The sequence below is a fragment of the Acinonyx jubatus genome, chromosome B1 (genome assembly GCF_027475565.1).
Source record: "Acinonyx jubatus isolate Ajub_Pintada_27869175 chromosome B1, VMU_Ajub_asm_v1.0, whole genome shotgun sequence".
NCBI classification, from domain to species: Eukaryota; Metazoa; Chordata; class Mammalia; order Carnivora; family Felidae; genus Acinonyx; species Acinonyx jubatus.
Genome location: NC_069382.1, coordinates 60779361 through 60805455, shown reverse-complemented (window position 1 = coordinate 60805455; position 26095 = coordinate 60779361). Strand labels below are relative to the sequence as shown.

Genomic DNA, 26095 nt, shown 5'->3' with positions numbered 1-26095 from the left:
GGTAAGGAATTTAGATCTGTCAAATCATTGAAATCATCCCCTTTCCCCATTTATGCTCATTTTACACTCATATGTCCATTCTAACTCATTCTTTGTGTCCACTTATGTCCACTTCACAATTCATCTAACATCTATTTCTTTTTTTTAATTTTTTTTAAGTTTATTTATTTTGGGGGGGAGGGGCAGAGAAGGAGAGAGAAAGAAGACACAGGACTCAAAACCACAAACCGTGAGATTATGACCTAAGCCAAAGTCAAGAGTACAATGCTTAACCATCTGAGCCACCCAGATGCCCCTCAAACATCTGTTTCTAAGGACAGGGTCAGAAAGGAGATAAAAAATTCAAATTAATACCCCTGTCTTTTAAAAATAAATCCTTTTTTAAAAAAATATTTAATTTTTTAAAGATTTTTATTTTTTTTAAGTAATCTCTACACCCAATGCCCACGTTGTAGGTTGAACCTACAACCCCGAAATCAAGAGTCCCATGCTCCACCAACTGAGCCGGCCAGGTGCCCCCTAAAATAATTCTTTTTTTTTTTAATTTTTTTTTAACGTTTATTTATTTTTGAGACAGAGAGAGACAGAGCATGAATGGGGGAGGGTCAGAGAGAGGGAGACACAGAATCCGAAACAGGCTCCAGGCTCTGAGCTGTCAGCACAGAGCCCGACGCGGGGCTCAAACTCAGGGACCGCGAGATCATGACCCGACCTGAAGTCGGCCGCTTAACCGACTGAGCCACCCAGGCGCCCCGCCCCTAAAATAATTCTTAATAAAAAGTAAAGAATGATGTGTCAATGGGCCTTTAATACTTAGATACATTTTTAAATTATGCTCCTTTAAAAAGACAAAATTATATTATTTAAAAAATTGAGTGTGAACTGTATTTTAATAATTATTCACTGTATTTAATAATTATTTTCTGCTGGTGTGTATATATACATATATATGGTTTATACCTGTAGTTTATATATTTATAGACTGTGTGTGTGTGTGTGTGTATATATATATGTTATACAGATATAATATATATGTAATATATATGCTGTTTTTGGAATTGAATTTAAGTTTTGGTAGAAATACACCCATAAATTTGGCTTGAAATTAATCTCAAAGAGTTATAAAACTTTATTTTTAGATCAGTGTTTGGACTTGAATTTTCCATAGAAACATGTAACAAATGGGATTTGGGTCCCAGTTCAGCCAAGGCACCTCTCGTATGTTGGTGTATTATATTATTTAGACCTAAACTGACTTTTGATTCTTTGCAACATAGGAGGTAGTGGAAAGAGGAGAAAATAATTCATTCTTTCTGTCTTTTATAGATGATGAATCTATACCAAAGTCTAAAATATAGATTTCCTCTCATTCTGCATTTCTTTTACATGTTTAAATTGCTTCTTTTTCTTCTTTTCCATAAGCCATCCTGCTCTTGCTGCCTGAAGTCCATCGCTCCCACCCCCCACACCATGGTGCTGCATGCCAGCCAGTCTTGACCCATTATTTGTCTTATTCTTCCAAAATTATCCTATTCAGTCTTCCCAGTGAACTTAGAGTGAAAGTAACTATATCTACCTGTGAGAAGAGTTGATGAAATTCGCATTATTTTATTGTTTGGATCTTTAAAGAGAATGTTTACTAACTTGTGCATATATTTAAAAACTGAATTCCAGGAGAAAAATTAGTTGTCACAGTTCTTAGCCACCACCTCCAAAGTATTTGAAGCTCTGTGTGTGTGTGTGTGTGTGTGTTAAAAGACACTGAACATAAAATTTGCAATCTTAACTATTTTTTAGTGTACACTTAGTGACGTTAAGTATATTCACATGGTTGTGAAACAGATGTTTGGAACTTTTTCATCTTGCAAAACTGAAACCCAGTGCCCATTAAACAATAATGCCCCATTTCCCCTCTTGCCAGCCCCTGGTGACTGCCATTCCACTTTGTGTTTCCATGAACTTGGATACTTTAGATACCTCATTAAGTAGAATCATACAGTATTTGTCCTTTTGTGATTGGCTTATTTCATTTAGCATGATGTCTTCATGGTTTATCCAAGTTGTAGCATGTGAAAGGATTTCCTTCCTTTTCAAGGCTGAATAATTTTCCATTGTATGTATATACCGTGTTTTGTTTATCTATTCATCCACTAATAGACATTTGAGTTGCTTCCACTTGTTGGCTATTGTGAATAGTACTGCTATCAATATGGGTATGCAAATATCTTTGCCAAATCCTGTTTTCAATTATTTTGCATATATACCCAGACATAGGATTGCTGGATCATATGGTAGTTCTATTTTTAATTTTTTGAAGAAACTTCATCATGTTTTCTATAGTACTGCACCATTTCACAATCCCACAGCAGTACACAAAGTGTTCCAATTAATCCATATCCTTACCAACATGTGTTATTGTCTCTTTTTTTTTCTTTTTCTCTTTTTAAATAGTAGCCATCCTAATGGGTATGACTTGATGTTTCATTGCGGTTTTGATTTTCATTTCTTTGATGATTAATGATGTTGAGTATCCTTTCGTGTGCTTTCTAGTTGTGTATTGTCTTTGGAGAAATGTCTATTCAATTCTTTTGGCCATCTTAAAGTCAGATTATTCATTTTTTGTTGTTGAATTGTAGGAGTTCTTTATGCATTCTGGCTCCTTATTGGATGTATAATTTGCAAATATTTTCCTTTTTTCATCTTTGCTGCATAGTTTTTTTTTATTTGTGTAGTCCCACTTACCTGTTTTTGCTTTTGTTAACTGTGCTTTAGTGTCATATCCAAGAAATTATTGCCAGATTCTATGTCATGAAGGTTTTCCACTATTTTCTTCTAGGATTTTTATAGTTTTGGGATTTGTGTTTAGGTCTTTAATCTATTTTTAGTTAACTTTTTATATAGCTTAAATAATTGCCTAACTTTATTGTTTTATGTGGATATTCAGTTTTCCCAGTATCATTTATTGAAAAAAATATATATATACATTTCTGATTGTTTTTGGCACCCTTGTTAAAGATTATTTGCTGTATTTACTAGGGTTTGTTTCTGAGATTCTTATTCTGTTCCATTGGTCTATAGGTCTGTCTTTATACCAGTAACACACTGCTTTGATTACTTTAGCTTAATAATGTGTTTTGAAATCACAATGTGTGAGTCTTCCAACTTTGTTGTTTTCAAAATTTTTTAACTATTTGAGGTTTTATGAAATTCCATATGAATTTTGGGTCTGTTTTTCTGTCTCTGCAAGAAATTATATTGGGTTTTGATAGAGATTGTGCTGGATCTATAGATCATTTTGTGTCATGTGGACATTTTAACAAATTAAGCATAGAATGTCCATGCCATCCATAAGAATGGAATGTCTTTCCATTTATTTTTGTCTTCTTTAATTTCTTTCAACAATGTTTTGTAGTTTTAATTTAGAAGTCTTTCACCTTTTTGGTTGGGCTTATTCCTAAGTACTTTATTCTTTTTGATGGTATTTTAAATGGATTTTTTTCTTTTTTCTTTTTAAGTTTTTAATGTTTATTCATTTTTTGAGAGAGAGAGACAGAGACAAAGCAAAAGCGGGGGAGGAGCAGAGAGAGGGAGACCCAGAATCTGAAGTAGGCTCCAGGCTCTGTGTTGACAGACATGGGGCTCGAACTCACAAACTGTGAGATCATAACCTGAAGTCAGATGCTTAACCGCCTGAGCCACCCAGATGCCCCTGGAATTGTTTTTCTTCATTTCCTTTTCAGATTGTTCATTGTTATTGTATGGAATTGCAACTGATTTTTGTGTGTTCAGTTTGAATGCTGCAACTTTGCTGAATTTATTAGTTCTAACTTTTTTTGTGGACTCCTTAAGGTTTTCTACACATAGGATTATATGATCTGCAAAGAGAGAAGATTTCAATTCTTTTTTTCTTATTTTACTTCTTTTTCTTGCCTAATTGCTCTGGCTACAACTTCCAATACTATGTTGAATAGAAGTGGTGAGAGTGGACATTTCTGCTTTGTTCTTGATCTTAGATGAAAAACTCAATTTTTCACTGCTGAGTATGATGTTAGCTGTAGGTTTTTCATTCATGGTCTTTATGTTGAGATGGTTTCCTTCTATTCCTAGTTCATTGAAAGTTTTTATCTTGAAAGGTGTGAATTTTGTCAAATGAGTTTTCTACATCAGTTAGATGAACATGTGGTTTTTTGTTCTTCATTCTATTAATGCAAATATTTGAAATTTTATATATTTTTTCTATCCTGGATCCAGGGAGTCTGTAAAAGTTTTAGTTGTTTTCATGAATGTAGCCCATCAGCAGATTTGGGTACTTACTTTTAGGGAGAATAGGACTAGATAAATGGGATCTTTATATGCATGGGTAATTTGGAATATAGAGGCTTGTTAACTGGGATTGCCCATTTTTCATTAATAAAAAAATTACAAAATTTTACAAAGTTTCTTTAAAAAGCATAGCTCATTCACTCTTCTCATGTAGATGGAGCCAGTGAAGATTAGTATGTGAAGCCTTTTGTAATCTGTCTCTGGCCTATTGATAGTGCCTCACTGAGGATAGTCAGGAAGAGCCTGCATTACTTAATGGCCTGGATGTGGAGGGAGAGAATTGTTAACTTCCTGACCACAAAGAAAGAACAAAAGAAATGGTGACTTACCCCCTTCTGAATGAGAGGTTACCTCAGTAGAGAGAAGAAGTCAAAATTCATCACTCTGTTGTCTGACTTTGAATATATTCATGCCAAGATGTCCTTGACCTTTTCAAGTTGAACTGTTTTGAAAACTGGAAAAAATCAACCTTTAAAGATTACAAATCTGTTTTTAGAAATAGAAAACAGTGAATACTTTTTGGTGCTGAAGTACTACAGAAATGGCAGCCCTTCACTAATTTGGACTTACCCTATTTAATGTATATGTTGATTCATGAAGTGTAGTTGAAGAATGGCTTTTCTCAATGCTACCCTATTTTATAGCTCTACCTCCCCTTCAATTGCACTGGCCTAGCTGTAGTTGCATCTAATTAAGTATGTGCAAGCTCTCACTTTTGCTAGTCAACTCCCATAAATCATTAGTTTCCCTCCCTACTTTTATCTCAGGCAGTATGCATGTGGCATTCTATAGATACTTAAATTTATAGAGTTCCATTCTCTATTTGCGTTATCCAGGTTTTATCTAAAAGATCACTACCCTGACCTCAGAGCCAGAGAGGTTAGTCATAAAATACTCATAGATCATGTCACTCCTCTGTTTACCATCTTCCAAATATTAACAGTTTTGCTCAGGCTAAGAGTCACATTATCTGTGTGACACTCAAACACTTTAAGGATCCTCCCATCTCTGAGCCATTGAATTTCCTGTTTTTTCTCTCTGGAAGTCTCTACTCCCATTTACCCACAATGCCCCCGCCTTCACTCCCTTCATGTTTGCCCAATTTGTCAACTTCCAAGTGAGTTTTCCTTTGATCTCACTGTTTAAAAGCTACCCCATCACTGGGTAATCAATATCCATCTTCACTTCTTTTTCTCCATAGTACCTGTCACTATCTCAGTTGTCAGTCTTTTGTTTAATGTCTCTCACCCCACACTAAAATGTGAGAATCATAAATGTTTATTAAAGGCTATAAATCCAGACTTACAACAGTGCTTGGTTAGTATTCCCTAAAGGAAAGAATAAGTAGAGGTGAAATTTCCTTTAACTTGTATTTAATATACAATGTATTGATTAAAGTTTTGGAAAGGCGTATCATGTCTTTCATCTTATTTAAAATTTTTTTTTTACAATTGTATTTCTTAATTTCAAATACTTTTGGGGCACCTGGATGGTTCATTTGGCTGAGCTTCCAACTCTTGAATCTGGCTTAGGTCATGATCCCACATGCAATTGAGCCCCGTGTTGAGCTCTGCACTGAGCATGGAGCCTGCTTAGGATTCTCTCTGTCTTTCTCTCTCTCTCTCTCTCTCTTTCTCTCCCTTTTTTGTCCCTCCCCTGCTCTTGCTCTCTCTCTCTCTCTCTCTCTCCCTAGAATAATAATAATAAAAAAACTAATTTCAAATACTTTTATAGAAAGCTTTTCTTTTTTTGAAATCCTTCTTACCACTGGAATAGTTTCCCACTCTAACTTTTAAGCTCAGTTCTTCCTTTAGAGCTATAAATGTTGATATTCATTGCAAAATTAAGATTATCTTTAGTGCAGTATATTCAGAATTTTTAGTTTTGAATATTAAGAAGATGTTGAGTTTTATCACGAGCTTGGTCTCACAACTCAGTGTCTCTAAGTTAGCAGCATGGGTGCATTGCTAGTTTTATCCTCTTAATTTTACCACAAAAATTTTATTTTCTAAGTTTTTTTAAAATTTTTTTTTAACGTTTATTTATTTTCGAGACAGAGAGAGACAGAGCATGAACGGGGGAGGGCCAGAGAGAGAGGGAGACACAGAATCTGAAACAGGCTCCAGGCTCTGAGCCGTCAGTACAGAGCCCGACGCGGGCTTGAACTCATGGACCGCGAGATCATGACCTGAGCCGAAGTCGGACGCTTAACTGACTGAGCCACCCAGGCGCCCCTAAGTTTGTTTTTTAATGTTTATTTTTGAGAGAGATAGAGAGTGCAAGCAGGGAAAGGGAAGAGAGAGAGGGTGGTACAGAATCCAAAACAGGCTCCAGGCTCTGAGCTGTCAGCACAGAGCCTGACGTGGGGCTCGAACCCACAAACTGCAAGATCATGACCTGAGCCGAAGTCTGATGTTTAACCGACTGAGCCACCCAGGCACCCCGAAAATTTTATTTTCTTTCTGTGTGTGCATTTATCAAAAAACTATTTTGCTTTAAACTGTTGTTTCAAAAATTTGACACTTTCTTTTTTCTTGTTCTTTTAATATATACTTTGATACTTGGACTTCTAAGAATACATGGGTTAATTAGTAATTTAACTAAAAAATAACATATTTTGCTTGACTTTTACAATCTTGGTAACCTTAAAAATATTATACATTGTCCTTAAAAATAGATTTCTATGAGGAAAATTTGTTTTACAATATTGTAATCCAAGGGTTCTTAGATCTGCTTAAAATACTAAAATAAAAACCATGGTTTACTTGGTGTGGGAAGCTATGTAGAATTCTAGATTTTAAAAATCATTTCTAAATTAAAGTGAATTTCATCATTGACTTTATGCTAGGTATACAGTTTAACACAACTTTTTTTTTTCCTACTTCGATGAACGTGTTTTGAAAGTCTGGCGCACTATTTAAATTTCAACACTGATGCTTTTTCCTTTTAATTGACACGATTTTGAAAAAAAATAATCTTATACTTGTAAGGAATGTAATTGTCGTAATTTGGTGACTTATGTGTGGCTTGCTTCTGATTTTTTTCAGGGGGATGTTTCTGGATACTATTCTCCCATCTCGTGATGATAATGGCATACGTCCTGCAATCGGTCAGCGAACCCGTTTAAGCAAAGGAGATATTGCACAGGCAAGAAAGCTGTATAGATGTCCAGGTATTGCACCATACGAAAACAGAGCCATAATTGTGCCTGATTGCGCTCTTCCAGATGAATAAGCCACAGTTTACTGAACTGTTTACTTGTGTCTCTCCATGCTGGCAAGTGACGTATTCAGTTCAAAGTCAGTTAATCATAAAATGAAATGAGAGAACTCTGGAACACCCATTGATATAATTAAAAACAAATTGCTAGAAATCAAATTTAAGGCACAGGGATAGTATGTTTTATTTGTTTTAACTTAACAAGTAAAAGAGCAAAAAAGCATGATTGTTTCATAGTTGTTATTAAATAGTTGCATGATTTCATAGTCAAATGTTGAATTTTCTTGCCAACATAAAAAGAATATTTTTTATTTCAACTTCAGAATTGAGTACTAAATGATCTTTTTTCTTGCAAATACTATCATTAATGGTATACAAATTCAAATTTTATTAGTTTGAATTTTATAACTTTTTTTGAAAAAACTGAGTTCTAGCCATGTTGCTAGTGAGTTACTGTATGTTTTGCTACTGGATAAAGTTGTGAAAAAGAGATTAAGGGAAGGTGTTAGTAAGAATGTTCCAAGACTCAGTCGTCTAAGAGAGAAAAAAGGGTTTGCTTCCAAACTGGAAATACTGCATACTTTATGCTCCTCCTCCATAGTCAAAATCCTTTGAAACATCCTAATTCTAAGAAATATGTTTAGCTTTGGTTAGCACAGCTTTCCCCCAAATTTTGGTTCATGTATATATGAATGTATGTGTGGTGTTTATTTTTTTAATGTAAATTTCCACAGGAAAGATGGATTTATAAGTGAATGGTACCACTGTGACAAAAGAAATGAATGATCCTTGGGTAATTTCTGTCAATACTGGATGTACCATACTTTTTAACTTTGAGTGTAGAAAATTTGTGGGAAAATTGTGTGACTAATAGCACTTAAATGAGTAGAAAGTTCACGTATAAAACCAGTTTGATTGTCTCTCTAAAAACATATATACATATATATAATACTTAGAAAGCAAACTGAAGATACGTTTGCACACTGAATTGTAAGAAAGGCAGTGAGTAGGAATCAAAAAAGTAGTAAAAATTTGTGACACTATAATTTTCAGCCTATAGGTCTTAAATATTTAAGTTATTAATAGGAAAATAAGTATAGTTTTCACTTGAGATTTTCATTATGTACATACATAAATAGGCTATTTTTTTCTTTAAATGCAGTAATAATGTGTAAATTGGTTTGTTAATACAGTAAAACCACATTCATGAAGGTACCATCATCAGTGAGAAAGATATCTTGTGTTTTTAAAGCAGTATAAAAGGCAAGTTGCTTATTAATGGCATGATGAAGACAGAGCTAAGAAATATATGTATTAAAAAATAAAAATATATTAACTTTTAGTTCACGAAATCTTTGAGAATGACTTTTTTCCTATCTTGGACTTTTTAATGCCCACCAAACAAATCCCTCCTTGTCTCTCTTTTTTCTGTCTCTTGCTCTGTTTCTCTCTCTCTCTCTCTCTCTCTCTCTCTCTCTCTCTCTCTCGGCCAGTGTGTGTGTGTGTGTGTGTGTGTGTGTGTGTGTGTGTGTATGTGTGTGTATTTCTCTGCAATCCTTAGCTTTGAGCCCTGTATATGGTTATGTATTTAACATTCTTCATTACTTTACAATGGGGAGTCCTAATGATATTGGTATAAATATAGGCCAAATAAACTTAAGTTACACTGATGTAGTAGGTTTACCAGTAACTCCAAGAATATCAGTGGAATAATGTTAAAGAGTCATAACTGTACATAGAAGACTAAATAGGATGACTTATTTGAGAATCACCTGGGAAGAAAGTGTTTATAAAATGAAATCTGGTTGTGTCTTTTTTATTTGTACTTTTTAAAAAAGTTTATTTATTTTGAGAGAGAGAGAGAGAAAGAGGGCAACCGGGGGAAGGGACAGACAGAGAGAGAGAGAGAGAGACAGAGACAGAGAGACAGAGAGACAGAGAGCAAGAGAGAGAATCCCACGTAAGCTCCGTGCTCTCAGCATGGAGCCCGATGCAGGGCTGGAACTCATGAACCCTGAGATCATGACCTGAGAAACCAAGAGTGGGAAACAACCCACTTGAGCCACCCAGGTGCCCCTAGCTATGTCTTGGTTTTAATACAGAAAGAAGGTATAAAACTGCATATTCCTTTGGAGTTTCTCTTGTTTTCTTTTGTTAGAAATTGCTCGTGAATAGATCCAATCAGAGGCATTTGGCTACACCATTCCAACTCTTTACTTTGTATCAGTTTATGCTGAAAGCTCTGTTAGATCTGCATTTTATAAAGGTATTCCTTGAAAGTTTAATCTTGAAAGGAATGCCAACCTGATTCACACTTAAATATGTGACGTTGTGGCTTTTATGGTCTGTGATAAGTCCAAGGGGCCCTGGGTCCAAGAGGGCAGACTTCTAATGGGCAGGTTATAATTCGCAGACTGAAAATATTGTTGCTGTTCCACTAATAACATAGGAAATGTGTTTTTGTCTATTCGAGATGAACAGCATTAAAATATATGTATTTCTAATTCCATTAAAACAATATGCACTGTTGTTTTTTATGAGACTTTCTAGCTGATAAAGAACGTGTAATCCGTTATTATGTTTGTCTATTTATATATGCCAAAGATATAAATTAGATTTGTATGTGAAACCTGAATTACTTATGCAGTCGGTGCCTACTAATTATGAAAAAGCTCCCTTCATGAATAAAGTTGTGTTTTTAAGGTGATGGAACAAAGATAACGTTTCCTTTGGTTAAGAATTATTTTCATTGCCATTTCTTGTTCTTTTAGAAGCAGACAAGAACAATCTCCTTATGCATTGTTAATATAAAGAAAGAATATGATCCTTCACAGCCCTGGCACTCTTCTGACATAAGAGCTGGTCATCCATCGCTAGGCCACGTAGGCCCAGAAAGGGGAAGGAAGGGAAACAAAGGGAGAGCTGCTAAACCCCAGGATTCATTAGGTTTCAGGACAGTGCTGCTCAAAGGCCAAGCCTGTGTCCTTTGGACAGCTGCCAAGTCTTTCTAGCATTAAGGAACCCTAAAAGGATGCCCACTAATGCTGCTTTCAACACCTGTCATTAAAATCCCTTGCATCCTACATCCTGTCAGGACCAGATACACCCATGTAGTGGTGGATTATTATTATTATTATCATTATACTCTTCATCTTCCCTTTATGCCAGTAATCAGCAGTTTGCTTCTGAAGGAGATCTTCTCTAGGGCACATGAGTTGGAGTGGATATTTCTTCTCTTCATAAATCAGTAATGTGTGCTATTGTTTCTCTCTTTGTTTTCCTTGTGAGTCTCATTTTCTCAGTGTATTTTTCTACTTTGATCTAATCATAGGATTTCCTTTCCTTTTTTATTTCTAAACTCTTTAACAGTCACTGGTCTTCATTTGCATTTTCTCTTAATTTAGTTTTTATCTAGTGCCATAACCCCCCTTTTTTTTACTTAGTACTTATACCCACTATCAACCCTAATATTCTCTCAGTAAATCTTCCCCAACTAAATATGTCAAGTAACCTAATCAGATCAGGAAAAATATAAAATAAATGGTTATGTAAAAAGAAAGAGCCTTCTGAGAATTAGAATCTTTTTTGTTACATAGAAGCATACACGTATTCACACATCAGCACACGTACAGTCCGTGTTCACAGATTTAAAAGCTCTCAGTGCTGGTACATAACAGTATGTGCTCAGGATATCCCTGTCTATGGATGCGCATTTGTGTGGAGGTTTTAGGGATGGAAGGCCAGGTTCAGCAAGCATAGAGTCTGAATATTAAAAACTTCACACTGCTTTAAACATTTGTTTCATTAAATTTACCTTTAAAATTGATATAAGGTTCTTGGCAGTTTGCCAAAGCATTAATCTCTTGGTTCCTCATCTAATTTTCTGAGATTCCAGGTAGTATATACCTTGTATACAGGCTTGTATATACACAATTCTTGGCAAAAATACTGCCCCACATGCAAAAGAATTAACTCAGCCATTTTTTCCCGCATTTATTCGTGGACTCATTTATTCATCTCCCTGTAAACATTCCCTAGTTCCGTGGATGGTACCGTGCAGAGGTCCTCAGGCAGCCGAAGTCAGAACTGTGGTGAGCATTCTCACCTCGTTCCTCCCTCACTTTTTGCAGTGAGTCAGTCCTGCTGCCTTCCTAAAATCTTGCATTCTTGCACATCCCCTCGTCCAGAGAACCTCCGCTTTTGTCTGGGTTGCTGAAATGCCTCCTAATTCACCTCTTGCTTCCATTCTTACATCTCTTTATTTCTCTGGCCATGTTTCTGTTAAAGTGGCTTTTTAAAAAATGTTTATTTATTTTAATTTTGAGAATCCAAAGCAGGCTCCAGGCTCCCAGCTGTCAGCATAGAGCCCGATGCAGGGCTTGAACTCAGGAACCTGAGGTCATGACCTGAGCCTAAGTCGGATGCTTAAATGACTGAGCCATCCGGGAGCTCCTAAAGTGGCTGTTTAACATGCAAGTGTTGCTCTGCCTATTTGTAGGATAAAGGCTAATTTCCTTTACATTATGTCACTTCAAGATTGTTTCCACTCTTTCCTGAGTGTTTTCTCTAGTTAGTTCTCTACAGAACTAACTAGTTTGTCACCTCTGCTTCGTCGCGCTCCTGACACCATAGTATGCTTGCCTCTGGCCTCTTCCTCCAGCCAGAAGGCTGGCAACTGCATCCTGGTAAATCCTAGCTCATATTGAGGACTCAGCTCCTATGTCACGCCCTCCTTAAAGACTCTCTGGTCTCCCAGAACTCTATGGCGGTAAATGCCTTATTTGATCCTGGTCTTTGTATCTTACTCATCTAATCATCAGTTCATTTGCCATTTCCCACACTAGAGTATAAGCTGTCATGGGCTTGGAGTTGGGGTTTCCCTCTTGGTGTTCTGAAGCTGATGTAGATTAAGTGCTCAATAAATAGTTGCTGTATGAATGAATGAGTCACCGTTAACCCGTGAAAGGCACCGTGCCAGATGCTGTGGCCACAGAAGAGGAAGCATAGACAACACACACAAATGGCTGAGGCTCTGGGGTATCACACAGACAATATCACTTGGTGAGGAAGTAACTCATCCTTAAAGGATGCTACTGCAGTTCTGCGAGGAGTGCACACTGGGGGAGGATGGCTCCTTGGAGTGGGCGCTTATGCTTCATTTTAAAGGGTGATTCAGACTAGGCTAGGTAGTTACTATTGAAATGTGCTTTAAAATATTTCAGTAATTAGGGGCACCTGGGTGGCTCAGTGGGCTGAGCACCAGGCTCTTGGTTTCGACTCAGGTTGTGATCTTGTGATCCTGTGATTCATGACTTCGAACCCCCCCTGAGGTTGAGCCCCACGGTGAGTTTGAGCCCACATGTGAGCTCAAGCCCCACATTGGGCTTGCTGCTCTCAGCATGGAGCCTGCTTCAGAGCCTCTGTCCCCTTTCTCTCTCTGCCCCTCCCCCACTCGCAAGTGTGAGTCTCTCTCTCTCAAAAATAGAACATTGTAAGAAATAACATAACTGGAGTAATTAATCTCACATTATTTCTCAGGTGATTTAGGATTCCTTTTAGCATTTCCTTGTCTTAAAGTCATTTTAAACCCACATTTTATTTATTATATTTAAAAGCTTACGGATGTAAGTATAAGTTAATTAGGTAGTACTAAGTTGATTGGATACAATTTTATTTCTTCCCCTAATCTAGAATTTGTCAAGCTCCTTTGGGAAGAGATTTATCTAACAGAAATTATTGTGTATATCTACCTATGTTTTCTGTAACCTTAATAAAATTATAATTGTGATCCTATGGAATATGGAGAAAGTTAAGTTCTCAATCTTTGGTATTTGATAATATTACAGACATTTGATAAGGACAGTATCTGTAGATGGAAGTGAAGACAGCTGCCAATTTAAGCATGTAATTAATAGGAAAAGAGTTTGTAATAATTGTTCAACAAAACACAATCCAAATAGCATTTATACAATTTAAACACAATTTTCTATTCTGGAAGAATAAGGTATATGCGAATTACCTGATTCGGAAGTGAAATTGATCCTATGATAAAGTACTTAGAAGGTTAACTGCCTTTTTGTTACTACTTGTTTTTTATTATGGCAAAACAAACACATAATATGAGGTCTATCTTATTACCGAATTTGTAGTTGCACAGTAAATACTGTTAACTCTATGCACATGGTTGTACAGCAGATCTCCAGAACTTTTTCATCTTGCATGATTGAAATTCTATACCCACTGAGCAGCAACTCTTCACTTCCCTCTTCCCCAGCCCCTAGTAACCAGTATTCCACTTTCCACTTCTATGAGTTTGACTCTTTAGAACCCTTCTGTAAATGGAATCGTGCAGTACTTATCTCTCCGTAACTGTAATGTCTCTGTAACTGACATTGGCATAATGTCCTCCAGATTTATCTGTTTTGTAGCATATGACAGATTTCTTTGTTTTAAGGCTGAATAATATTGTTTTATGTATATACTGTAGTTTCTTTATTCATTCATCTACTGATGGATGTTTAGAGTATTTCTGTCTCTTGGCCAATGTGAATAATGCTGCAGTGAATACAGGAGCACGCATGTCTTTTCAGGATCCTGTTTGCAATTCTTTTGAATAAATACCCAGAAGTGGGATTGTTGGATCGTTTGGGAATTATATATATGTATATATAATTTTTGAGGAAATTCCACACTGTTTTCCATGGTGGCTCCACTATTTTATGTCTACCAACAGTGCACAAAGGCTACATTTTCTCCCATTTCCATGCAAATACTTCTCATTTTCTGCTTTTGTTTGTTTGTTGATAATGGCCATCCTAACAGATGTGAAGTGTTACTTCATTGTAGTTTTGATTTGCATTTCCCTGATGATTAGTGATGTTGAGCATTTTTTTTTCATATGCATGTGGATCATTTATATGGCTTCTGTGCCCATTTTTAAATTGGGTTATTTTGTTTTTTCCTATTGACTTGTAGGAGTTTCTCATATATTTTGAATACTAACCCCTCATGAGATACATGATTTGCAGATATTTTCCCCCATTCAGAAAGTTGTCGTTCACTCTGTTGATTATTTCCTTTGGTGCACAGAAGCTGTTTTAGTTTGATGTAGTCTCACTTGTCCATTTTGCTTTTATTTCCAGTGCTTTTGGTGTCATATCCAAGAAATCATTGCCAGAATTACTGTTCTCAAGCTTTTCACCTGTTTTCTTCTAGAAGTTTTATAGTTTTGGGTCTTACATTTAAGTGTTTAATTCATTTTATGTTCATTTTTGTGGATGGTATAAGAAAAGTGTCCAATTTCATTCTTCTGTAATGTGTATATCTGGTTTCTTCAATGCCATTTGTTAAAGAGACTATCCGTTCCCCATTGAGTAGTCTTGTCACCCTTGTTGAAGATCATTTGACCATATATATATATATATATATATATATATATATATATATACACACACATGGGTTTATTTTTGGGCTGTCTGTTCTGTTGTTCTATATATGTCTATCCTATGCCGGTATCATACTGTTTGGAATACTGTAGCTTTGTAATATGTTTTAAAGTCAGGAAGTGGGAGACTCTAGCTTAGATTTTCCAAGAGTGTTTTGGCTATTTTGGGTTTGTGGTTCTTTGTGAATATCAGGATTTAGTTTTTTCTCTTCCTGCAAGAAATGCCATTGAGATTTTCATAGAGATTGTGTTGACTCTGTGGATTGCTTTGGGTAATATGGATATTTTAACAATAGTATGGCTTCCAATCATGAATATAGGTCATCATTCCATTGATTTGTGTTATCTTTAATTTTTTTTTCAGCAGTGTTTTGTAGTTTAAGGTGTACAAGTCTTTTGCCTCATTGGTTTATTGCCAAGTATTTTATTATTTTTGATGCTATTATAAATAGGATTATTTTCTTAATTTCCTTTTGAAATTGTTTGTTGTTGGTGTGTAGAGATGCAACTGATTTTTTTGTATCCTGCAACTTTGCTGAATTTGTTTATTAGTTCTAATAGTTTTATGTGTATGTGGAATGTTTACTGTTTTATACCTTAAGATTGTGTCATCTGCCTACAGAGATAGAAGTTTAATTTCTGAATTATATTTAGTTTTACAGTAATTTTTATTAGGACAGTTATAATAATAATTTTCCTGTTTATGTTTCTTTATGTCTTTTTTCCCCTCCTAAATATGACATATTAAGTTCAAACACGTATTCAAACCCTTTAGACCACAATCTTCCTGGAAGAGGTTTCTATGGGTTAAGAGGATTCAGGGCATAATAACATTTGACCCCTACAAAGCAACTTTATTAAGTATATGTTAATAAGATGACCACTTAACAAAAGAAAACTGAAGCTGAAACTTTTGTGACTTAATTGTATGATATAATTAATAAGTGGTAATCCCATAACTAAAACTTAGTTTTCTCATCCATGGACTTCGTTGAGTAAATGAACCGACAATGCATTTTAACTTAGTAGTGCCACTTTTTTTCCTTGCTGATTTTCCTTTAGTTTTTTAATAATAGACTTTGCTTTTTACACGTGAGCATTAATTAATGTATGGCTGGGGAAAGTGAAATATCTTTTGTAGTAGGGATCAGGTAGCCTGGGACAACCACACTTACTGAGGTAAATGCACAAACAGTTATAGGCATTATGAGCAAGTACTATATAATAGATTTACTTAATATATATTTTTAAAGTTTATTTATTTTGAGAGATAGAAAGAGTTCACATGTGTGTGTATGTGGGGTGGGCGAGGTGCAGAGGGAGGGAGACAGAGAATCCCAAGTAGGCTCTGTGCTCTCAGCACAGAGCTCCATGTGGGGCTCTATCTCATGAACTATGAGATCATGACCTGAGCTGAAAATCAAGAGCTGGATGCTCAACCAACTGGGCCACCCAGTTGCCCCAAATTTACTTAATATTTTGAATTAAATTGTGTATTCTGGTTATTTTCACTTTATAAAGTTTTCCGTTTTATCTATTTATCAGAACAGTGTTATTTGTGTAAATCTATGAATGAAATATACTTAATTGATTTATTTCCACTTACTAAATCCAGTACCAGCATTCTGTGTAGCTTAGTGTAGTTTTCAATCATTAAAGAATTTATTTTTATACTGCTATGAATTATAGTTTTTTTCACTGACACACACTCAACTCCCAAATGATTATTTAGCATCTGAACTGATCCTACTCAGAAGTGCATTGTTTGCATTAATAAAATCTTAATAAATTTTCATTTTTCTCAGGATTCTTGTAATGTTACATTTATCAAGAGCCCTTACATGATTCATGGAAAGTGCTGAATTATGTATTTGACCTTGAGCATTGTTATTTTATTCTAAAGTTGCTTTTATCTGCCTATTCATCAGAATAAACACTGCTTACTTCCACTTAAAATGTATTTTGTTGTGCAAACTTAATATCTATGTTTTCAAATAAATATTTATATATCAGACTTTTTACACTTCTGTTTTGTTTGCAAAGTCACCATCTTTCTTTCTTCATTTAACTTAAGATATGCAAAACCATTTATTATTTATGGAGGATTTGTTGAGACGAGAGTTCACCTGCTGGTAGCTATGACTCTGTAATATGGTAATATCTCAGTCTGATTTCAGTCTCCTTCAGAGAGGAGGGAGTTTTATTTTAAGTTATTGAGTGAAGGTTATAAAGATGACAGGCTGCAGTGGAGGAATTATTCTTGAATTAAGCAGCCTAGGTTCATATGGCACATGTTATGTCTTACAAAAGCAATAGGAAAACCCATTATAGAACGATTCTGACCACTAACCTGAACCAATGAACTAATTGTATCTTTGTTGAAATGGCCTTAGAGATGTCAATCACACAGATCTTGAGGCTGAGCAGCTGATAATTTGCTCTTTCAGTTGACTGATAATTACTTCCAAGAAATTAGACAGCCTTAGTAAGAGGAAAACATAATTGCTTTCCCAGTAATTTTTACTTATGATCAACAGAAATGAAAGAGTAAATAAATGTCTACATCTTGTTGGAAAATTTTATTCTTCCTTCATGTTTTTAACCTTTCAATTTTTTTCAGTTTGAGAAAAATTTTCATTGTGTATGATATTTAGATACCACACGTTTATTGGTTGTATTCTAGTGATTATTTAAGATTTCTCTGTTGTCAACTTTGATGTGATATTTGCTATTAAACTGAGCCTCATTTTATACTGAAAATATTAATAATGTTTCATGTGATCCCATAGCTACATTAACCAGATACCCACTGGCCTGAATCTGAGTATGGGTGACCTATGGATTCCTCAGGAATGAATGAGGAAGGTCCCCATGAGGAGGAAATTTATGAATGCCATATTATTTATCTCTTAATCTTGTTTTATGGTTAGCCCTAATGATTCCATTAAGTACGCTGAAATCCTGGTAATAGAGCCATAAGAAGAAACTTAGGAACAAAAAGTCTTTATAGTGTACAAGTATACATTCTTGTTTAGCAACAAAAGACTCAGGGCTTTGTTTATGGTGTCCATGTCTTTCCTAAAAATTAAAGAATGACCTTATCTCTTTAAAAAATCAAATATATATATCTTTTTTGTTTTCCTTTTAGCATGTGGAGAAACCCTTCAAGAATCCAATGGCAACCTTTCCTCTCCAGGATTTCCAAATGGCTATCCTTCTTATACACACTGCATCTGGAGAGTTTCAGTGACCCCAGGGGAGAAGGTAGTGCATACCATCGAGAGTTCTTATTTAGTCTTATATATAAATATTAAGATTCATCTTCTTTTAAATATAATTTGCTTTATTTTTATTGTTATCTGATTCTTCAAATAATAGACTGAAAACTCAAACATTTTATAATGGCAATTGTTTAAACTCTGGGAACTTTCTGAAAAATGTACTTTAAAAAATGGTAAATTCTCTAAAAGTGTTGAAATAATACAGATTATGTTCTCAGGCACAATGAAATTAAATTAAAAATAAGTGTTAGATAGATAACTAGAAAATCCCACACGTTTCAAAGTTAAGAAATATATATCAGATATCCAGTTCAACTAAGAAGCAATTATAGGGAAGATGAGAAATTATTTTCAACTATAATGCAACAAAAATACTGAATAGCAAGTCAGTACGATTCAACTAGAGCAGTACTTAGAAGGAAATTCGCAACTTAAATGCTCACATTAGCAAATAAAAAATGCCCTAAACTAATGAGTTAGACATCCCTTTTGAGTGACTAGAAACAGAGTACTAAAATAAACAGAAAAGTACATAATGGAGGAAGTAATAGATAAAAGATAAAATTAATGAGATGAAAATAGCATTATATAAAGTCTGAAAAAGTTGGTACATTGAGAAAACTTAGCAAAATAGGAACATGGTTGAAAATAGATCAAACAAGAAAAAGAATAACAGAGAAAGCACAATTATCTAATAATCAGAATAAAAAGGTTATCATAACCATAGATGCTCTAGATGCCTAACATTATGCCAATAACTTAAATACGGAGATGAAATGGGAAAATTCTTACAAAATACTGTTGACTTCTAACTCAAGAAGAAAAAAACAACTTGAATACTCCTATAACCACTAAAGAAAATGAATTCCTACTTAATTAAATTATTAGATCTTTTTCAGCAATGAACATTCAGTCTCAGATGGCATAATTGTGAGTTCTAGCCAACATTCAAATAGGTGTAATCTTATATAAACTCTTCCAGGGTATAAAAAGGAAGATCCATTCTGCTATTTATATGGCTAGCAAAAACTTTATAGCATTCCTGACAAGGACAATATAAGAAAGGAAAATTATAATCCAAACTCACAGTTGAATATGGATGTAAAATCCTCTGTACCAAACCAAAGGTAAATGTATATGCGTGTACGTGTGTATACACAAACACTATTAGATGTGTCTCTCAGTTAAATCAAGAAGAAATCTCTATTGCTTATTTAACAACAACAAACCCTGAGCAAACTAGGCATAGAATACTTTATTAATCTCAGAAAGAAAATTGACAAAAATTACTGCAAATATCATTATTCTTGGGAAAATTCTGAAAGTATTTATTTCTATCACACCACTTCTTTTTCAACATTTTTGATGGAAGTCATGGCATAATAAGGATTGAAAAGGAAGAAAGTTTCCCTTATTATATGTAGTTTGGTTATACATTTAAAAATTAGTCAGAAAGGAAATGAAGAATCTATTAACTTCTGGATTCTGTCTTGAATGCTAATCTTAAAAGTCTTCCCAGACCAAGATTGTATTGATATTTATATTTATTTTTGATACTTATTAAATAATTTCTATCATTTGCTTGTGGCTGATTTATCTGGAATGACTCAAATAGACTTAGAGTTTTGGTGAAAATTAAGTTAAGGTTAAAGAAAGTTTGATATTCCTGATAATTGAATGTTAAGACGATCATTGGTATGGAGCTGTCCAGGGTGTTGCAAAAACTCAAAATGAAAATTGAATGAAACATTTGTGTGATGTGAAGAATTTTAAACATAAAAAGTTACAGCTCATTTGGAATACAGGAATGCATACATAATTCTTCATACAGTTGTTTTCCGTTTAAGAACTGAAACTCGGGGCGCCTGGGTGGCTCAGTCGGTTGAGTGTCTGACTTGGGCTCAGTCATGATCTCACAGTCTGAGTTCGAGCCCCGCATCGGGCTCTGTGCTGATGGCTCAGAGCCTGGAGCCTCCTTCTGATTCTGTGTCTCCCTCTCTCTCTGTCCCTTTCCTGCTCATGCTCTGTCTCTCTCTGTCTCAAAAATAAATAAAAACATTAAGAAAAAAAATTAAAAAAAAAGAACGAAAACTCTATGTTATAATGTAATTACAGGTGTTGATCAATTTCTGTTTAGATTTCTGAGTAAGCGTTATGAGAATATATTATGAAAGTCAGTCTTAAAAAGGTGCTGAAAAGCAAAATATAACATCTGATAAATGAGAGTAAGTTTAAAACTATACATAATTTTGAAAATAAAATTCTAGAATACGAAAAGTTTTGGAACAAGATTAATCAAATTAATCAACTCATAAGAGCAAAATAGTATCAGGAAAAAAATTGTTCTTCCTAACCAATTGCAGCACCCATACTATCAGTATTCAAAGTTAATTCACTTTTCTTATCAGTATGAGTACCAATAAAACTGTGTTTTCCAAAATATTGCAAATAGGAAGAAATCAACACATTTATCATCTTTTAAAATTATTTTTCTTAATGTGTATGATGATGAGCAAATAAATTCAATTAAGTGGTCAATGAACAATATCAACTCATTTTTCATTCTATGTTTTTATTATTTTCTTTACTTCAAAATTTGGGTTTATTCGCTATTCTTTTCACTTCTTTAGTTGGAAGTTTAACTCACTAATTCCAAGAATTTTTTTCTTTTCCAATACAAATCTTCAAGGCTATAGATTTCCTTCTAAAAGCTACTTTATCTGAATTTCACTAGCTTGACACTGTGTTTTTGCTATTTTTCAATTCTCATTTTCTTCTTTGTCTCTTATTATTTCTTCTCAACCAACATATTTTTTGGTAACATACATTTTCTTATTTGTAAACACATGTTGTTTTTCCAATCAACTTTTTCTTATTAATTTCCCCTCTAGTCACTTCTGATGAGAGATTATAGTATGTAAGGTGTCAGTCCCTGAAATATTTTGAGGCTGGCAGGATGACCTTGGAAGTGGCCAATATTCATGAAGAATAATTGTTTCTTTAAAATGTGTTTTGTGCAGTAATTGGATGCAAAGTTCTCTATATATGCATTAGTGTTTTAATTGTGAAGTGTTATATTCTCTAATGATTATTTTTTACTTCATCTATCAAATAGAAAGGTATCAAATATTTGTCAGTATTCAAAGGAGTTACTAATTTCTCTTTACTTTCTAAAATAAATACTATTTAAAATATATTTTGTTTTATGTTATTAAATTTTATATACATGTTATGTTTAGAATATAACATCTTTTTGATAATCAACTGTTATATACTAAATTTCTTTATCTCTAGTTATGATTTAGGTCAATACTCTTATTTTTTTCTGATATCAATAAGGATGCACATTCTTTTGATTTATATTCTTGCCTGATGTATATTCATCTTGCTTTAGACATCAGTCATTCTATGATCTTGTGTCTTACGCGTGTCCCTTTTAGAAAGCAAATAGTTTGGTTTAATTTTTTATTTAATTCATGATGGCTAGTTTTGTCTTTAGCTAGAGTGTTTATTGCAGTTACGTTTATTGTGGTTACTGATGTATTATTATTTCTTTTTTGCATTCTGTATGCTCCACTCTGTTTCTTTTATTTTACTTTTTGCCTTTTTATGTATTGAATTTATGGTTTCATTTATTTTCTCTCTATTGGTTTGAAAGTTTTAAGTGTGTATTTTCATATTTGGTATGCTTTTCTACCAGTCTTTTTTTTATAAATGTTTTTAATGTTTATTCATTTTTGAGACACAGAGACAGAGCATTAGTGGAGGAGGGTCAGAGAGAGAGGGAGACAGAGAATCCAAAGCAGGCTCTAGGCTCTGAGCTGTAAGCGCTGAGCCCAATACCGGGCTCAAACCCATGAACTGTGAGATCATCACCTGAGCCGAAGTCAGACGCTTAACTGACTGAGCCACCCAGGCACCGCTCTAGCAGTCTTTTTAATGGAGTCATATTTAATTAGTATTTTTATCCTTCTCCCAAACCGTAAAAATATCCTAAAAAAAGATTACAATTCTCATTATCTTCATTTTTAGATGCTGTTATTTTTGTATTTTTCTTCCAGTTTGTTTCATCCTGACATAAATGAGATATTATTGTTTTTTTGCACTTAACATTTGTGAAACTACGCACAGATGTTTACCAAATTTTTTTATTCTGGTAAAAACACGTGGAAAACTTGCTGCCTTAACTATTTTTAAGTGTACAGTTCAGTAGTGTTAAGTACATTCACATTGTGATGATGGTGATTTCCAGAGCATTTCCATTTTGCAAAACTAAAACTCTGTACCTTTTAACCAAGTCCATTTTCCCCACCCCTCAACTCCTGGAAAACACCATTCTGTTTGTTTCTGTGAGGTTGATTACTTTACATACCTCACATAAGTGGAAGCTTACAGTATTTGTCTTCTTGTGACTGGCTTATTTCATCTAGCATAATGGTCTCAGAGTTTAACTATGTTTTAGTTTGTGACAGGATTTTCTTTCTTTTTAAGGCTGAATAATATTACAGTATATGTATAGACCGCATGTGTTTATCCGTTCATCCATTGATAGACATTTGAGTTGGTTCCATCTTTTGGCTATTGTCAATGGTGCTACCGTGAACATGAGTATGTAGGTATCTCTTCACGACAATCCTTTCCATTCTTGTGGATATATTCCCAGAAGTGGAATTGTTGGATAATTTGGTAGTTCTGTTTTTCATTTTTTGAAGAATTTCCATATTGTTTCCCACAGTGGTTGGATCATTCTACAATCCCACCAACAATGTAGAAAGGTTCCAATTTCTCCACATCTTTACCAGTATGTAGTGTTTTCTGTTTTTGTTTGTTTGTTTGTTTGTTTGTTTTTTGTTTTGGAAGTCACCATCCTTTTTGGTCAGAGGTGATATCTCATTGTGGGGTTTTCTTTTTTTTTTGTCTTTGTTTTAATTGACTTTATTATTTTTTTAAATTTACATCTAAATTAGTTAGCATATAGTGCAACAATGATTTCAGGCATAGATTCCTAAATGCCCTTTACCCATTTAGTCCATCCCCCCTCCCAGAACCCCTCCAGTAACCCTAAAGAGAGAGAAAAGGAGAGAGAGAGTGCGCCTGCAAGCAGAGGACTGGGCAGTGGGAGAGAAAGAATCTTAAGTAGGCTCCGTGCTCAGCATGGAGCCCAATGTGGGGCTTGATCCCATGGAATCATGACTTGAGCTGAAATCAGGAGTTAGATGCTCTACCTACTGAGCCTCTCATTGTGGTTTTGATTTGCATTTCTCTGATAATTAGTGATGTTGACTATCTTTTCATAAGCTTTTTGGCCATTTGTATATCATCTTTGGGGAAATGTTATCTTCAAGTGTTTTGCCCATTTTTTAGCTGGATTCTTTTATTTTTTCTTGTGGAGTTTAGGATTTCTTTACATATTCTGACTATTAACCCTTTATGAGATATATGATTTGCAAATATTTTCTTCTTTTCTGTAGTTGCCTTTTTAACGTGTTATTTGTTTCGCAAAAAAGCCTTTTAGTTTGACATAGCACCGCTTAACCCTTCCTGCTTTTTTTGCTTGTGCTTTTGTGCCATATCCAAGAAATCATTGAATCATGAAGCTTTTCCTCTATGCTTTCTTTTAGTTTTGGGTTTTGCATTTAGGTCTTTAATTCATTGTTGAATTAATTTTTGCATATGGCTTAAATTAAAGCTGACTTCATTCTCTTGTACATGAGTACATTCTCATTCTCAATAGCATTTGAAGATTTATCAAATACTTTTATTCATTATTTCTTCTTGCATTTCGGACTTCCATTAAGGCTTATTTTTGTCCTGCCTATGGTTTATACTTTAGATTATTTTTTTATTAGCATTTTTGGGAAGTATTTTTTTCTGTTTGGAAATGTGAAATATTTTTTTTACTTGAATTCATGATAATGTAGTTTCACTGTATATAATTGGCTATACGTTTAACTTTGTGACATATCAAAACTTGCAGAAATACTTTCTTTTTTTAATGTTTGTTTATTTATTTTGAGAGAGAGAGTGCACATGAATGCAAGCAAGTGACGGGTAGAAAAAAAGGGAGAGAGAGAGAATCCCAAACAAGCTCTGCACTGCAGAACCCGACACAGGGTTTGATCCCATGAACCGTGAGAACATAACCTGAGCTGAAACCAAGAGTCAGATGCTTAACTGATGGAACCACCCAGGCACCCCGGCAGGAATATTTTCATTTGAAATATTTCTTAATGTAGGATCCTGGAAATTGAAGATACCAAAAGTGATTTAATGACACCTAAAAATTGAATAAATTATAACCACATAAAATAAGTTTACAGAAATTATTATAAAATTACGCTGTTTGCAGATGATTTCTCATGGCAGTTTTTTCAAATTCTAAAATCTCAAGATTTCTCCCATGTAATAAAATGCATTTTAAGTGCATTGTATAGCAATATGTAATCTCTCCATTTATGTTACTAAACTAGTAAAATTCTGATAAGCATACACAACACATGAAAAAATTGTCAAGCGCCCTACATATGAATATAAAAACATGAATGTTGTATAAATTTAATCAAATGAAATCAAGCCGCATAATTTACAAGACTGCAAATGTTTTGGCTCAGTATTATGAGGATAGTTCAGTATTATAAAATCTATTATTTTGTCAAATAATTGTATCAAAATGGAAAGAAAAAGCTGGCTAAAAATTTCATAAATGCTGGCAACACTAGAGTTCAATATGTATTTTGAATGACAATGTGATGAATTAAGCATAGCAGGAATGTTTTCAATTTAGTAAATATAAGAAACGAATATTTATTGAGTATTTACTATGCCAGGCACCGTGTTAAACTTCTCATGCCCTATCGGGTTTAGTATTGTAATTATCTCTATTTTATACATGAAGAAGTTGAACTTAAGAAAGGATTGAGTAACCCCCTTGACACCACACAATTTGCAATTGGCAGAGCTAATCATAAAATTTTTCTTTAGTTATAGAGAATATATTTTATCTTTTTACAAATTGAGAAGAATCAACTAAAAAAACACACTTAAGTTGATCAGATAAAACAAATATGTTAAAATGGAACAGAGTTTAAAAACTGAAGGCTTTAATGTGGGACTAAAAAAACTAACTTGTCATGTAGCAGCATGTTGAGATATGTATCATATGTCAGGATATATTAAAATTGTCAGTTTTTCCCAAATAAATATATAGGTTTTTTTTTTAATATTTACTTATTTAATCTATTAGTTTGTTAAAATATTTATTTATTTTTGAGAGAGACAGAGTGTGAGCAGGGGATGGGCAGAGAGAGAGACACACACACACAATCTAAAGAAGGCTTTAGGCTCTGAGCTGTCAGCACAGTTTGAACAGCTGGGACTTGAACTCACAAACTGCCAGATCATGACCTGAGCACCAGATCATGGCTGAGCCACCCAGGTGCGCTTATATATTTATTTTTAAGTAGGCTTCATGTCCAGCGCAGAGCCCAATGTGGGGCTTAAACTCAAGGCCTGAACTGAGATCAAGAGTCGGACACTTAACTGACTGAACCACCCTTTTTTTTTAAATGTTTAAAAATTTTTAAGTAGGCCAAATTAATGTATGGCTTTAATGTAATTGCAGTAAATTTCCAATAGATTTTTGTTTTATACCTATACCCAATTATTTCAGAGGTTATTTATAAAATATTAAGGGTTGGGGCGCCTGGGTGGCTCAGTCGGTTAAGCGGCCGACTTCGGCTCAGGTCATGATCTCGCGGTCCGTGAGTTCGAGCCCCGCATCAGGCTCTGTGCTGACAGCTCCGAGCCTGGAGCCTGTTTCAGATTCTGT

At 34.5% G+C, this 26095-nt stretch overlaps 1 protein-coding gene across 6 annotated transcripts in view; it reads left to right on the top strand.

Moving 5' to 3' along the window:
• TLL1 (tolloid like 1) overlaps positions 1-26095 on the top strand; it is a 211956-nt gene that overhangs the window by 118792 nt on the left and 67069 nt on the right. For all 6 annotated transcript variants that reach the window (XM_053216743.1, XM_015076828.3, XM_027068568.2 and 3 more), the window contains 2 exons: positions 7371-7495; positions 18135-18250. In XM_053216743.1, coding sequence (XP_053072718.1) covers positions 7371-7495; positions 18135-18250 — 241 coding nt within the window. The remainder of the gene's footprint in view (positions 1-7370; positions 7496-18134; positions 18251-26095) is intronic.